Genomic DNA, 17,561 nt, shown 5'->3' on the forward strand with positions numbered 1-17,561 from the left:
GGACAACGATGGAGAAATGACAAAACAATATATGTATTCAGAATAGGCGCACATAACGTTTGGAATGAGAATCACTAACATGTTATTTTAGAAACTTACACACAAGGGGTTTATATGAGCAATTGAAGAGAAAATAAAATCATCAACAGAAAAGGATAACAAATATTTGAAAAAAAGCTGAACAGCATAAAGTCAAGTGCAGTATAGCTTGTTTAACTGTTATTTGCAGGTTATACAGAAAGAAATTAAACAGAATAAACAGCTTTTACCTTATTTCCATCTTCTTTAGTGCCAGGATTTATGAGCTTTACAAAGGAAAAGAACAATTGCCGAACTCTTGAATCTCCTATGAAGGTAATGCGTTTATCAGCTAGGCAGATTTTGGATTCACTATAAAAAGGGAAGAAAAAGTAGCAGTTGGATGAAGCAACACACAACAACAACTAATAGCACCGAGGCACAGCCAACCAGGTTCCGTGGATCGAAACCTATAATCTCAGCCCACCTTCCACTGAACTTGCTGGCTGCCTCCACTGTGCTGCAGCGCCACCTTCCTTCCTGCTCCTTCCCTGCCGTTTTTTTCCCTTTCCTGTTTTCCAACCCCCATTCCCTGCCCCACTTACCTGAGTGATACGGCGGCCCACCATCTCGCTGTTCCCGGCCACCATGGTAATGGAAGAGGGGATCCGTGCGATGCCCCGCCTTCCATTACCATGGCAGATATCTTAGCAAAGGATTTTCATTCATTGAACGAGATAGGATTATGAGGTGGAGTATTAGAAACGGAGTACAATTATTTTTAGAGTGTTCGATATGGGTCTTCTCACTAGCTTTTCTCCTGTGTTGCGGCTGTTGACTGATAATTGTCCTTTTATTGTCAACCCACCCTGCTGGCTATTACAATAGAGAATTTGCAGGCTGCATAGAGCATCGTGTGGACATGGTCAGCATCAGTGCTGAGCATTGTCACCTTGCATCTCATTTAATTTCATGAAAATGTATAAATAGTCCTGCCCTGGCAATCTTGGTCATCAGGTTTGTGAATAACAAAGCCAGCCCAGGATGCAGATACCCTGGCCAGTGCACCCTGTGCTTGATTGTTATGTTACTATGACTGGTTGACAGTTAAAATAAAGTTGGCAAAACACAACAAAATCAAACTGGGCTTAAAAATAAGTGCTGAAGCTCAGAAATAAGTGCCAGGGCTCACCCCCCCCCCCACAAATTAAGCACTGAACAGGTCTATGAGCTGTGAGTGTTCATCTGGGGTTTGTGGGAGTGGGGTGTGCGTATGCAATGTTAGCACTAACCTGCACATAGTTTTAATGCTGAATGGAGAAGAAATGTCTTGCTAGAACAAAGGCAGGTGCAGACACATTCAAAACGAAGCAAACAAGCCCTCCCTAAACCCCCACACATTCTAAAGGGGAGCAGTCAACCTGATTTCAGTCACTGAACAAGTGGTAATTTAGGATGCTGAATTCAGTGAGTGGAAAAGGGAATCAGGCTAGAATTGATAGATAGGAACTTGTACTGATGTATGAGTGAAAGAAGAGGTTAACATCCAATCATACCAGGGCCTTAATGTATACATTATGTATCTGATCAAACTATGTCACTTGCTCCTAGTGCCCACTGTACTGCCCCAAGTATGCCGCCTGCACTGCCACATGCTCCCAGTGCTGCTTGCACTCCCCAAAGTATGCCACTTGTTCAAATTGCCTCAAGTATGCCTAATGATCCCTGCGTTGATTGTACTGCCCTAAGTATGCCATTTGTATTGCCACATGCTCCCAGTGCCGACTGTATTGCCCCTAGTATGCAGCATGCATTGAATCCAACATGTAGCATCTTCATCCTAGCTTCCATCGCCCAAGACCGTAGCACAATCAAATCCCACATAGGCCGTGAACTTCCCAAATGCTTCTCTATTGATACTAACCAAACCCAAATGAAAAAAATCCAAAGATCTATTACAGCAAACCTAACCCAGCCACTGTCCACTCCCATCTAAATCAGCCAACATCAAGGTGGACTCATCCACGCCATGCCCTTACTTGCCAATGCCCTCGACTTCTCTGACCGGATTTCACTAACCAGCTTGATCTACTAGTGACAAACTTGGCTTCACCCCGCAGACGGCCCAGCACTCACGCTAACCATCCTAGAGGGCTTTACAAGCTAAATGAAAGACAGAATTTCTGCAAAAGGGGGAAGAATCGCCCCGATTGCTAAATCCTCCCTATCCTTCAGAGAACCCTCCCAACATCCTTTTTCTTCAGGTGAATTACTCTCCCTCAAACTCCCTCCCTAACACCAATGCCATCACCTGCCATATACTCTACAAACCGCCAGGCCTCCCTCCTCTCTTTTGACCAAGACATAGCCTTCCTCCTATCCAAAGACGCCAAGCCATCATCTATAATCATCATTCTATGCGATTTTAACGTAGGCCTCCATGACAAATCTGACCTGAATGCCACGATCACACAAAACACTATTGCTGCCCATGGCTTCACCCAGCACATAGACCAGGCCGTGCCTGACAAAGGCCGAATATTGGATTGGCTGGCTGACCAACATAACTGCCATTTCCCCTCGATATATGGCATTTATAACACGCCTATACACAAGTGTTTCAAGGCGCGACAAGGCAAGGGAGGGGGAACAGAGGGAGGACAGACAGCGATCCTACTAGGGCAGGTGTCATTCAGATCGCGCAAGTGCGTGGGACGGGGAAGGGACAGTGCAGTACATGGGAATAGATAATAACAATATGTAAAAGTAACGGCCAGCAAGTGGCAAGTGCAAGGTAAGTGCAGACATCAGGTAAGTGCTGGTAGGGGGACTGTAGGGATACAGAAACAGTCCCCAGTGCGGGGGTTGCCAGGCAGGCAGTGCAGGTGTGAGAGACGGGCGGGGGAGGGACTTGGGCCCGAGATCAGAGGGTGTCCAGGTAATCCAGTGCAGATCCGGTTCCAGCCAGGAGATCAGCAGGAGAGAGGAGGAGAGAAAGCAGAAGCAAAGAGGTGTTTCCGGAACCGGAGATGGTTCTCCTCAAGTTTCAGGGAGGCAGAGAGGCTGTTCCAACAGGAGGCCCCAGCCGAAGAAAGAGATCTACCACCAACTCGTTGCTTGGACAAGCGACTGACCCTGAGGGAGTTGGAGGCGGATGAGCAAGAGATATGCCAATGCTTATATATTCAATTGACGGCTAAATTCTTACAATAAATATGCCAGATATGTGTAGATTCTACTACAGTCCCTGGTTGCATGGTGTTGCTAAAATTACCCCATGTACTGTACTTTTCTTTCAGCACATAAACTGTGTAGAAAAATGTGTGTAACAGTACGATCATTTTCTAACCAACTTAGTGATGACTTGTGACTAAAGGATTAGCTGTAAGATTAACAAGCTCTTAGTTCACAAGAATGGTCCTTCCGGAACAAGGTATGCTGTTTTACAGTGAGGCGCCCTGGGTTTCTGGCAGTAACCTTCGCTTCAATCGTGGACGTCGTAGTTACATACGGTAAACAGTATGTCAGAATGCTCAATCCATGTCTCGGTAGGTTCTATGGGAGTAAAGTAACGCACTCGTTAATTACCGATATGCACTACTCTCCTTGTTGTAAAAACAGTCAGCTCGATGTACTACTGTAAGCTGCCTCAACCCATACTAACCCACGAGTAGAGTTCCAATGAGAGACAGGACACCTGCACTCACCTGTGTCTTATTTGAAAAACACGTCCTCGCGCACTCCCAATAAGTTGCATGCATGCATGCATCAGTGACTTCTATCCCTTACGGTATCAGAGTTAGTCCTTCTTTCCTTATGTTATCTCAACCGGAAGAGAAGTGTGTGGCTTACTCATGTTCACAAAACGCTAGTGCATTGGGTAACGTGTAGCATACTCCCTCGTTTTGCCGTCCATATTGGAACCGATGTATGTGTCCTAACTACGCCCTCTCAATAAGCCTATTCACTGAAATCGTTTTCCTACATAGAACGAGGAAGGTTTAGTTCACTCGTCCGAGCGTACCGGTACACAGTACCTCATAAAAAATGAATTACCGCCATTCATGCGCTAGTTTACACTAATCACATCCGTTGACAACCTATTATTTGTTTATGCTGTATGTACACTAACTATTTAGTGAGCTACACCATCGCTCAAACCAAACTTACCAGTGTATTCTTTTTTCTTCCTGCTCCTGTTTACTATAGGGGTGCCTATCTTGGGTTCTTCCAACTTCCACCATATGTCTCAAATGCAGCAAACCTCATACAATATTTATCAGTTGTAAAGATGGTAAACACGACTGAATAACGTTGGTTAACCTTCTTGTAAATGGAGTCACTATCCTCAAATTGTAGACCAATCGATCAATACATTCAGACCATTTTCTACACTTTTGCACAAATAAATTAACCTTTGTTCTTTGTGGTATAGCTGTCTTTTACTAATAGCACTGTCCCCTGCCGATGGTACTTGTGCCAAGATGGTGCACTCCAATGACTCCGGTGCGTGTTCCATTGTTAGAAAGTGGCCAACCATCGTGGCAGCCAGTACAACATTTCTTATGTAGCTCTTATGCTCTGACATTCTGATCTTGGCCTTCCTCTCCCTCTTACCAATGTATAACTTGTGGCAAGGACACCATATCACATAGACCACCATCTTTGTGTTACAGTTGCTAAACTGCTTCCACAGGCTTTTGAGACGTAGGTCGACCTCATTAGATCTCTTCGTAGAGGCACAACATACACTTGTGCCACACGGATAGTGTCCTATTGGTTTCGCTGCACCCCATGCTTCCGTAAGGGTGGGCTGCTCTCTTCTGATATATACTTCATTCTGTGTAACAAGGTCTCTAATATTTGCCCCTCGTTTGAATGCACAAAGTGGTCTATCTAGAGGGCACTCACCACCCTCTAAAATGTGCCAATTTCTCTTCACAATGGCATTCACTTTATTTGACCATCAATTAAATGTGCTGACAAACACGATCTTGTCATCTTTTTTAGCTTTGGGCTTGTACTCCAAAAGCACTTCCCGATTGTTATTTTTAGCTCTGTTATGGGCTTTCTTTATGGATGATTGAGGGTAACCCCTTGTGACCAGTTTCTGTCCCAATAAATGGGCCTCCTCTCAAAGCTACGTCTATCAGAGCTGTTAAGTTTCAACCGAAGGAACTGACCCACTGGAAGATTTTCTCTTGTGTGTTTATAACTAGTTCCTATCCGTGCTCTTGTGGTATGGTCGTACCTTCAATATTCTTTCACCAGGATCGTTCCAGATCGTGATATCCCAAAAATTAATCTCGGACGCACTGTCAACAGCGGTGAACTTCAGAAAAACATTCTGTTTGTTAATCCACTCTACAAAATCATAAAAACTGGCTACATCTCCATCCCATCTCACTAGGATATCATCGATGTACCGTCTCCATTACTGGAGATTAGGAATGAATGGATTAGATTCTTTATAAATCACCCCAACTTCAAAAGACTCAACAAAGAAATTGACTGCCGAAGGGGCCACAGAGGACTCCATTGCAGTTCCATGTACTTGGCGGAACAGTTCGTTGTTAAAACTGAAATAGTTTTCCATTAGGGATAGCTCAGCGCACCACAGAATGAAACTGTTTGGGGTAGTGCCACTTGTTCTTTTGGTTAGAAGTACTTCCTCAATTACTGCAAGTTTCATATCTTGTGGGATACACGCGTACAGAGACACTATTTCCAAGCTTGCCAGCAGTTGTTTTTTTATCATCGAATGGGTAATTTTTGATCAAATTAATTACCTCTGTCGTGTCCTGTAGATATGAATACATTTCTAAAACGAAAGGTTTTAGAAAGCGATCAGCGTATTTTGAAAGGGGTTCTAACACTGACCCTGTGCCCGAACTATTGGGCGCCATCGTGGATTGGTCAAAGATTTATGAATCTTCGGTAGTATGTAAAACTTATGAATACTTGGTTTTGATGGTGAAAGAAACTCACATTCTTGTTTACAAATCCATCCGCGCTCGAGCGCTTTTTGTACTTTCGTGTTTAAAAGAGTTGTAGGCGCGGGGTGGGATCTTCCATGATTTTCTCATAGTAGTTAGACTCTTCAATTTGGCGATCACATTCTGTAATATAAGCATCCCGATTAAGCATAACTATGGCCCCGCCTTTATCCGCTTTTCTTATCTATCAGTTCATTGGTTTAGAAACTTTTTAGTGCCGATTTTTCCAATTTGCTCAGGTTCTGGTATGTTCAAAAAGTATTAGAGTCCTCCAATTGTCTTAATTCAGAGAGAACCCGTTTTTCAAAAACTATGGCTTCTGATATATGACTGGCAAACGTGGGGCAGAAGGTAGACGGGTTTCTCAAACCACTGCTATTATCTTGTTCATTATACGAGTTTTCGTTAAAGAACTGTTTCAAATGAATTTTACGAAAAAAGTTGGTGGATCTCAGTCCTTATTTTGAACCGGTCATAGTTTGTTTTTGGAACAAACCTGAGGAAAGGAAGAATACCTCTGAGGCGGTGCAGCTGGTAGTGTGACTTCTTAGAGACGTCAGAGATGTGAGGAGAGAAGGAGAGTGTGGAGTCGAAAATGACCCTCAGGTTTTTAGCCTTGCAGGTGGGAGCAGGAAGGGGGCCAAGAGAGGCCGGCCAGGGAGCTACAGGAAAGCAGGGAGCGGGTGTGCCGATGAGGAGAATCTCAGTCTTACTGGCATTAAGACAGAGGTCATTGGCGGCAAACCACTCCTGGATAGCGGACAGACAGTCAGAAATGAGGGAAGGAGAAGAGGTTGCCGAGGGTAGCCTGAAAATGAGCTGGATGTCATCCGCATTGCACTGAAAGTTAGGGCAGAGAGCGGCAATGCGTTGGGCAAGGAGTGCCAGGTATTGGTTGAACAGCCAGGGAGAGAGGATAGAGCCCTGGGGAACCCCACAGGTAGAGAAAAAGATAGCGGAGAGTAAGGACCCAAGTTGGACATGCGAGGGTCGGTCAGAGAGGAAAGAAGACATGACCTTATGGTCTGACCTTGCCCCTGGTCAGACCATAATGTCATATTTACCTTACCCAGTCAATCGCTCCCTAAAGTTGCACCTCACCTGGCACCAGCAACCTTTGCCATAAACACCCGTAACATCAATAGCACCAACATGCTCCCATTACTAGGACCTATTACAGAATAAAACCATTGGCCTGGCAACCCACCCACCCCAGGAGATCTGTACAACAACACTATCCTTCAAGCCCTAGACAAAATTGCCCCACTCAAGCTCTGCAAACCAAAACCCAAAGCTCACGTTAATTCATGGTTTACTCCTAACCTTAAAGACCTAATAACAAACAAACGTACTGCTGAATCCCACTGGAAAGATGCACCTACTACCACCAATAGAGAACTCTTCCTTACATCAGCTAAAAAATACTAACAGGCCATTCTCTAGGCAAAGAGTCTCACCTACAACAAGATAATTGCCAACGCTAAATCGGGGCCAAAAAAACGCTTTACAATCCTAAGGGAATTGGAGACTCCTACAAGCCCGCCGAATTGTGTCACAAAGACGAATCCTGGTGCACTAACATTCAGAATGCACTTCTGGACAAAGCTTATATATTACAAGGAATTGTACGATTGGACCGAAAACAAAAACGCATTACGAATTCCCCTCGCGGGACACGGTAAGCACGCCTGGGAAAACCAGGTGTGCTTACCGGGTCCCGCGAGGGGAAGAGGGAGCAAACAACGGGCCATCTTGTAATGGCCCGTTGTTTGCTCCCTCTCCCATTCCCATTCAGCCCTATAGGGGCTGAAATGGGAATGCGGAAGGACCGTGTCCGGGTCCTTGGAGGGATGAATTACCGGGCCCTCCGAACTTGGAATGGCCCGGTAGGTCCTCATTCCGAGGACCCGGACCCTGACGCGATTTTGGCGGCAGCAATGCCGCCAATAGCAGCATGGTTACCGCCGAACACGTAATGAGGGCTAAAAAGTCTGAAAAATTCTACCACCAAAGGTTCGAACACCAAAAGTTCGAACCTTTGGTGGTAGCATTGTAGGTAAGTATAAAAAAAACAAAAAATAAACAGGGGCTGCGGGGGTGTCCCCTTCAACACCCCACTCACTATCAGGGGTTGCGGGGGAAACCCCTGCAGCTCCCGAAAAAAATCACGGAAGTGAAAGGGAACTGGCGCCACAGGGACACTGCGCAATACAATGACAGGTAAGAGAGGTGTGGGAATGTTGGGGGTGTGGGTGGGGTGTGTGTCTATGTAGGGGTTTTGACCGTGTGTTTGCATGGGAAAAGTACAAACCTTTTGTGGTTCATACATTTCACATGCAAACATTTCGGCTGTGCCAAAATCAGCCACGGTCGGATCACGTAGATCCTATTACAAACCAAAATAGCCAACAAAAAAGGCAAACTAGCCACCCCAGACTCTCCCAATAAGTTTCATACCGATTTCCCACCTTGCCTTCCTTTTAAATGCTGAAGTCACTAAAATTGTATCCAGCCTGAAACCCTCCAGGTGTCAGGGCGACACCTGCCCCCGCACCTGTCATTAAAGAATGTGCTGCTGATCTAGCCCCATTCATCACCTCCCTCATACAACAGTATAAAAAACTCCTAACTCATAATAATGCCCTTCGGGCAGTACTAAACATCCGTAGGAGAGAACATATCTCGGAAACAAGACGTAAATCGCACTGGTTACCTATCCAAGACAGAATTAGATTCAAAATTCTGTCAACCACACACAAATGCCTTATTAATACGGTCCCCAGATACCTGTCAAACCTCTTAACCCCCACTCAAACCATGAAATGCACACGCACCTCCACAGCCTTTCTGCTCACAGCTCCCAAATTCAAAAGATCTAGGGGCTGGCGGACGCAGCTTCCCAGTTATAGCTGCCTAAGAACGGAACACTCTCTGCCTTGCCATCAGAACTGACCCATTACACAAGAGTTGGCTCCTCACGTTCAAACGCTAATACCCCCCAATCCCACAAAACTCCTGCTGCTTCCTATAAATAACTGCTAGACCTATAAATATTGTACACTGTATATCTTACATGATATTATATAATAAGTTTTTGTTTGTCATTATCTATGCATCTGTACTCATGCCTGTACATTTCTGGCCAGTGCCCAGATACATACCGGTTAGGCACGCTTTACAAGAGTCAAATAAATAAAGGTGTATGGTGTTTGACTTCACCACACTGACTGCCATATCCATTGTGGTGTGTTTGAATAGGAAAAGTGACAGAGGCCTAATAGGGCCAGCCCAATGATACACTTGGGGATGAGTGTTAATTATGGTTTACCAAACTTCGGCTTGGAGTAACTATTCCGCTGAATTCGGGCTGAAAAAAAGCTGTTCAGCTGCGGTTGAATAGTTTCTCGTTATTCGGCTCCATCCGAATACTTTGCCTTCTCCATTGAATGCAACGTAGCAACTGAGAGATGCAAATCTGGAGTGCAGAATAGCAAAGGGAATGGCATTAAACATCTTTTGATAGCATTCCTTATTAAATATAATACTATGGGGATATGACTGTTTATTGGAGATGAGTTTTGAGGATGAGTGAGAGGTGAGCACATGCTTTGTTCCGATCGGAAATGAATATGGAGAAACCTGACGAATTAACAACAGTTGGTGTAGACCAGTAGGGCTGATGTAATAGGTTGGGCAGATTGGCTTGCTGTCAATGAAGAGGCCCATCAGAGAAACTGGCTATTGGTAAATATATATTATTCCCGAAGGGGCTAGTCTTGCAGAGGGAGAATAGAAAGATATGTAGAAAGGACTCAGTTTGGGACATTATCCAAAAGTTACGCTCTGCTGGCGCTATTGGTAGGAGGAGAAGATGTTTGGAAATCAGAAGACTTCCCAGGGTCAATGGGAGGGCGACGAGGCAGTTATAAGTCATACAACACATAACTCTTGGTAGAACTTGCTTATTGGGAAATCTCGCAAAACACATTAATGGTCGCTCTTCCGAGCCTACAGGACGTTGTGACATTAAAGGGAATGAAGGCAGCACCAGGGGATGAGAGAAGCACTGTGGGAGTAGGAATACAGAATAAATGGCAGCACAGAAGGAACAATTCAATAAATGAAAACCGGGACAACAACAGTACACAGGAGCATTGCACAACATTTGAACAAAGGAATGACAGCATAAAGGGGTGGGAAAGAGCAAAGGGGGGTGAAAGGGTGGGCGGGAGAGAAGGTCGACACAGTCGACGCGAGGACAAGGTCGGCAGGCGAGGGGGGTAACAGGGCAAATCGGAGAGAGAATGTAAGAATGAGAGCACAGGGGAAGGAATGACACTGCAAGGAGCGAAGAAATGAGAGCACAGGGAAAAGTGGGAGAATAATGCAAGGTCACGGGAGGAGAAGGGTGACAGCTCAAAGGGAGGAGTGAAGCAAAAGGGGAGGAGGGACAGTACAAAGGGAGAGTAGGGACAGCGCAAGGTTCAAGAAAATAATTCTAACAGAAAACAAAATTACAGGACAGTGAAGGTAGAATACAAAAATTAAAAATAAAAAGCACAATGTAATACTGATAAAAGGACTAAATATTCAAGGAGTGGGAAGGTAGAAAAGAAGTAAAACTCAAGTAAGAAACAGGAGGTAAAAGTGAAAAAAGCAGAAAAGACCCAAGTGAGATTGAGTAAGGTGTAGGAAAGTGAACACTGTAAAACAGGAGTAAAATGAATAAAGAAAAGTGTCAAAAAAAGCAAAGTAGTAAAACAGATTGAAGGATAAGGTGGAAAAGGAGTAAAATGGGATTAAGTACAACAACAAAAATAGAAAAAGGAGTGAAGACGCAAGTTAGATTGAGTAAAATGTGGGAAAGTGAAAATAGAATAAAGGATTAAGCACAAATTTAAACCGCTTTAAGGAGTAAAGTAGTAAGGTTGAATGAGTGCAAAAGTGGAAAATAGTACAGCTCCAGTAATAATCCTGAGTCTAATGTGAAAAAAGGAGTAAAGAAATTGTCAGAATGATCAAGGTGTGGGAAAGTTATAATAAAGCAGGAGTAAAAAGCACAAAGTAAAAGTGTTAAAAGGAGTAAACAAATAAAACAGAGTAAGACAATAGAAAAGGAGTACAGCTGTAGTAAGAGTATTACTGAAAAAAGGTGTAAAGAGGTAAATTGGATTGAGTAAGGGGAGGGAAATTAAAATCAGTAAAGCAGGATTAAGAAGCACAAATAAAAAGTTACAAAGTAATCAAAAAGGTAACAAATTGAAGGAGTGGGAAGATAGAAAAGGAGTAATGCTGTAGTATGAAGTATGAAATAAAAACTAATAAAAGTAGTACTTAATACATAAGCCGGCTTGAATAAGGTGTGGGAAAGTGAAACCAAAGTAAAACAGGAGTAAAAATCACAAATGTACGTGTTAAAATGAATAAACAAGAAATAAAGATTAAAGGAGTAAGCAGGTGGATAAGGAGTAAAGCTGGAGTCAGAAATCCAAAGTAAAATTGAAAAAGGAGTAAACAAGAGGTGAATTGAAGTAAGAAGTATGAAAAAAGGAGTAAAATAACGAAGACATGCCAGATTGTGGGAACATGAAAAAAGAGTAAAACAGTAGTAAAACAGATGTAAAACAGCAACAAGTCAAAGTGTTAAAAGGATTGAAGATGTGAGACAGATTGATGGAGTGAGAAGGTGGAAAAGGAGTAAAGCTGGAGTAAGAAGTATGAAGTAAAAGTTAAAAAAGGAGTAATGAAGACATAAGTCTAATTGAGAAAGGTTTGGTAGTGTGAAAACAGTAAAGCAGGCGCAAGAATAAGAGTAAAAGTGATGAGCAGTAAAAAAGTAAGACAGATTGAAGGAGCGAGAATGTGGAAAAGGAGTAAAGCGGGACACTGGACAAAACCCAACAATGCTCAGCAACATGGGAAACAGCAACCTTTTAAAAATAATATGAACTCACTCAGCAAATAGGATATCAATCAGGAGCTTTATGTTAAAAACCATCAGCTGCATTTAAAATTTCATTTGCTGAAACAAAAGTACATAAGGATTCAATCCTGCTCTGTAGAAAAGAAGGAAATTTCGCCGCCGCGCTTAAAAATGAAACCCCTGCTGCTGTCTAAAGTTTAATCATCACGTACATCCTTTGACAAACTGGCCTGCCACCTGCTCCAAAAGGCAATACCTTCTCTCTATTCGCTCTAAGAAGAGAGCCCAAGTCCAAACCTGCCTCTCTGGGGCCACCAACAACACGGCTGAACTTTTCAAAATCTGCAAGGAACTTGCTGATCCTACTGCAGTCTCCTCCTCTCTTCTGCTCTCCCAGGCCCTCTGCACCACATTGGCCTCCGACTTCACCACCAAAACCCAGTACATCCTGTTCTCACTCTCCTCTACTCCCCCATCCCCTCATGCCTCCTTTGGCCCCCCTTTCCTCATCCCCCCATGCTCTCCTCTTTCTCTCCCATTGCACCGGATGAGGTCTCTAAAGTGGTCCGCTCTATGAATGTCTCCTCCAAACAAACGCCCTCCTGCTCTTACAGAACTATCAAGGACAACATCTCCCTCGCCCCTGCCTTGGCCGATTTCTGTGACCACTCCTTTGCCACGGGCTCTTCCCCTCAAGTACTCCCTAGTGCATCCTCTCCTAAAAAAGCAGTCTGCTGGCCTTTCCTGCCCGGCTAACTATTGCCCCATCTCCATCACCCCTTTCCTGGGCAAACCCCTGCAGAAGTTGCTAATCTCCCAACTGATCCACCACACTGAATATGTTAGCTGTGAAGAGAGGGTCCCAAGAATGCCCCTCCTGATCCCCAGATTCAGGACAGGACAAAGAGTCAAACGCTTGCAGCCACCCATCTTATCTCGGACGAATACCGAGTGCACCAATGATTGACAAATACACAGAAAGGTATCCTCTCAGCCAGCCATACAGACCAAAGTCGGTACATGTCTTCACAGGTAGAGGGGAAGAAACTAAGATCGCGGATGGAAATACCTTGAACAGTCTCGATTCAGCACCAAGAAACCAAAATGCTGACGTTATTAGTGACACCACGACGTAGCAGCATTAGTTATAAAGCACACTCGCAGTCCTACACCCCATTACACAGACACACACTTGCATACATAAAGAACATGCTTACACAATATCCAGAGGACAGATACATACACATACTGTCAAAGCTTTTATTATTTTTTATCATTAACCAAATGCAGTAACACAGTAGCGCAGAAACGCTAGGCAAACAAGAGATTCTGAGCAAGCTTGCAGATGCTGAACGCAAATAATCCTATGAGACTACAGGAGTATATTTGGAGCCCGATAGGACCATGTGCGACTAACTTATAGGTTAACTAGCATAACAAGAGCATGTAGAAATCATAAAATTAAATTTAAGGAAAATTACAGAAGGCCTCAAGCCACAGAGTGAGACGAGAAGAGCTGATTCAGGCTGCACAGAGTGCAAAGCAGGCTCACAGCCAATGTCAGATACACAGTCGCATTCCAATCCTCAGACAACAAGGGGACCAGCTGCAGAGAAAGGGAATAAATCCTCATAAATGCAGACCCAAGAGCTCGATTTTGTGGTCCCTAAGCACATGATGCAGCCGAACAAAACAATGGGCACTCACCCGTGGTGGCAAAACAGAGCCAGTCCCAGCAAAGCTAGACGAAAGAAGCAACAAGTGTTGCAATGTCTGAACGCACTCTCATAGGCAGAGGTGGAACGCTAAAAGTTACAATACAGACACATAACCGGTCACATCATCTTGAAGAGACGCACAGAGGGCTGACACACGAATCGATTCCCAGGCCTGGGGAGATCAGCTCTAACCAATCACAGCATAGAAAATCAGGGGTGGATGGCACAGGGCACAAACCAATGGCAAGCCCATTACTCTGCCAAAATTGAATAGATAGTTTCTTGGGGATGGGACATGCCAGCCACCTGACATGCAAAGGCCAGTAGAATAACCTCTATAGGGTACCCTCATAGGTAATAGTACTCTCGATACCCAATCCTCTGTGATGATAGGTTTTTCGGGGAAGGTCCCAGGTGACGACGTAATACTTGTACAAAAATGGAGCGCACACCACGGAGAGCTGAGAAGTACTAAAGAATGATGATATTCTTGTATGATCTTGGTTGGTTTTTGCAATAAACTGCAGTTCTGGCTGAGTCCTCCGTTTATTCTGGGGGAAGGGAGTTGGGCCCTTGAGAGTCAGGCAGATCCCCAGCCATCCTTTGGAATACCTGGGAAAACTACCTAAACAAGTTGGTAGCAGAGGTGATGGTTAGCTATGCTAGCCTGCCACAAAGCCGACTCTCTCGCTGCAGAACCTGAAAGGATGCAGGACCCCACGCATGTTGAGAAGAAGGGGAGAGTGTGCCCCACGGAAAGGCTGTCAGGAGCCAGACTGGGAAATATCCTGCCCGAAGTCTGTGAGGTGTCCAGCAGACCAGGAAGGGGAAGTGGCAGCTTTGAGGGACACGGCAGCCAAGCAGCATCAGCAGCAGACCACGGAGTGCAAGTATTGACCCAGCCATACTGCAACTGGGGTGTGAGGGAGGGCAGACTATTGAAACACTCAAATTGAAGTCAGGCAACAGCAATGCATCAAGGGAAGTGCAGGGATGACATGTCCCTACAGCACCTGTGGAAGACCTTTCACCTTATAAAGACAATATTTGCAAATATATCATAGAATGGACTAAACCATGGCCACCTTACGGAAGTTTCTCCAAAGATGTGCAGCAATCATTATTGACACACATACAGGGTACCTATAAAGGGGAAGAAGCTAACAAATTGCATGGCAATATGTTTCAGGATGGCGGGGGGGTGCAGCGAGGTGTCAGTGGATGCTGAGCCAACAGGAGGAGCAGGGGCCAGCTACCCCAGCCTCCGCTCCCCCACCCGCTCCTGCAAGCGAGAACTCTGAGGACACAGACGATGAGCAAGGGATGTGCCCATTACAAGAGCTGACAGTAGCAGAGGGGTATTCAAACTAGGCATATAAACCACCACCATATACGAGATAAAAGGGACAGAACGGTACAGGGCAGCCGACCAATGAGAGAGGAGCGAGCAGCGAGGCGTAGCAGGGCTCAAAGGAGGGGTTGGGGGCACAGCCACAAACGAGTGGGACTGATCCTCCTGAAGCTTGAGGGAAAGACGAATAGAGAGGCCGAGGGAGCAATGAAAAAAATAGAATGCCTTAAGGAGAGCAGTGAAGAAACAGATTGGGCTGAGATAATGGAGGGAACGGAAAGAAGGGAGAGAGAAGAGAGACTAGAAAGGGAGCACAAAGAGAGGAAGAGAAGGAGCCAGAGCAACAGGAGAGGAGGAGAAAAGAGGAGGAAGAGATCGAGAAACGAAGGGAAGCAGAAGAGAAGGAAAAACTAAAGTTGATAGACGGGGAACAGAGGAAGTGGCAGGTAGAGCAACTAGCACGAAAGCGAAAATAAAAGGAGGAGGAGAGCGTGCTTAAAAAAATAAAAGCAGATGGGCACTATGCACAGGAGACAGCATGGGCATGGGGGGGAGGAGGTATGCGCACAGAACCAGATAGTACAACCCTGCCAAATAGAGCCACGACCAGAGTTGGAAGATGACGAAGGGAGAAGTGGGGACGAGAAAAGAGGGCGACCAAAATACAGGGGCCCGGGGGCAGCGCAGAAATAAGTTTGACATGGTGACATGGGAAGAGGATAGAAATAGGGCAATGATGAAGGACAACTGGCACAGTCAGACACCACAAACCAGAGCAGCATCACACAACTCTGACAGCGTACACCTATATGTTGAGACTTGGAGACCTCCCAGGATGAAGGAAGGGGGAGACAGCTATAGCAAGTTTTAGAGAGAAGATCACGGGGGATCTGACAACTGTGCTTCAATACCCATAAGAGCACCAATAGATGTGTACACCAACAAGCAGATCAGACTGACCAGAGGAGCGAGTGGGGAGGTAGCGTTCACACAAACTCCCCTACTGGAGAAAGGAGGCGGGCAACCTCAATATATACCATGGAAGCATATTAACAAGGAAAATGTGAGATTTAGGTTACCTTCGTTAACCACGGGTGGGGGGAAATGGCTATACGAGATGGAAAGGATGACAGTGTGACAGAGACCAGCAATAGGGGAAGTAAAAGGACTATTTGTGGCAATCCTCGGGGAAGCAACTGATGTTTTACGGAAGAGGGCAATGTTTCCCGAAGTGACCACTCAGGACATGCGCACGATGGCCCGCTGTTCACAAATTGCAGAGCTGCCGCTTGGCGAGCCTTAAGGACACAATAACCCGACACGTCAGACATTGGTGCAATTATGTGCCGCAAGATGGGGCCAGGCGAAGACCCTTTACACTATATTCAGGCGATCAAAGAGCTTTGGTGCCGTGAAACGCGAGAACCGTAGGGCAAAACAGTAGCAGTATTTTATGATAATGATGTGTTATTAATATAGTGCCTTAATCCAAAGCGCTTTACAGAGCACATATTTACATACAATATCACCCAACCGAAATTGGTACTCATTTATCAACCTCGGAAGGATGAAAGGCTGAGTTGGCCTTGCCGGGATTTGAACCTGCGACTTGCAGATCACGCTCAGATCGCAGCAGCAGGCGCTCAACCCGCTGAGCTATCTTACCGACTATTTTAGCTCATATTATGCCAGGGACTGCCAGAACCAGTTAAGAAACGGCTGAAGAAGTTAGTAGGCATGAAGGCAAAACCTTGGCCACAAATACAGCTCACGATAGTATACTACTGTAGGCTATTGCTGGTGAACTTTCGGAAGAAGGCAGAGGAAAGAAAGCTAGTGGAAGCGAAATTAGTACTGCAGAAACAATCACAGTATGCATTGGAAGGGGCGGTACTGACAAGTTCATGCGCATAGGGGACACAGGATTCATGGGGCGAAAGAGAGGGGCAAGAGAGAGGGCCCATCCAGAGGACGTGGGTATGGGCCAAAGATACTTCGCAACCAAGGAGTTTGAGGATATGGGCCGCAGGTGCAGGAGAGCCCAGGGGCCTATGCAGGGGCTTTCCAAGGGGAAGGGAGGGAGCCAACACAGTGCTCGTCATGCGGGCCGATGGGGCACATTTCGAGATTGTACAGAAACAGGGGGATGCAGCAGAATTGTGGCACATAGTACCAGCAAGCATATCAGGGGGACCAAGACGACTATTACACGCAGGACCAACCACAGCAAGGACAGACACAGAGTGCACATCTGCAGCCACACCAGCACATGATGTCAGTCCAGAAAAACCAAACACCCCTTGAGGGTCCGGAAATGAATGATAATTGGTTGGCCGAAGACCAACTGCCTCACTTACAGTGTTAAGAATATATATTCATTAGTTATTATGTAGCTATTAGTTCAACTAGAGTGAAGCCATTTTAAGATGACCAGAATCGCCATTTTGTTTTCTCTCTCTCTGCTCTCTCTAACGTTGCCACTTTGCCTCATGTAAAACTGCTTTGTTGTAGATATTATTTCGCTTCAATGGTCCAAGGCTAAGAAACATGTTGAA

At 45.2% G+C, this 17,561-nt stretch overlaps 1 protein-coding gene across 3 annotated transcripts in view; it reads right to left on the reverse strand.

Annotated features, from left to right (window-relative positions):
• Positions 1-17,561, reverse strand: part of CASD1 (CAS1 domain containing 1) — an 895,825-nt gene that overhangs the window by 759,560 nt on the left and 118,704 nt on the right. For all 3 annotated transcript variants that reach the window (XM_069648572.1, XM_069648573.1, XM_069648574.1), the window contains exon 3: positions 270-390. In XM_069648572.1, the coding sequence (XP_069504673.1) occupies positions 270-390 (121 nt within the window). The remainder of the gene's footprint in view (positions 1-269; positions 391-17,561) is intronic.

Source organism: Ambystoma mexicanum, chromosome 2q, assembly GCF_040938575.1.
Source record: "Ambystoma mexicanum isolate Mex_15411 chromosome 2q, UKY_AmexF1_1, whole genome shotgun sequence".
NCBI lineage: Eukaryota > Metazoa > Chordata > Amphibia > Caudata > Ambystomatidae > Ambystoma > Ambystoma mexicanum.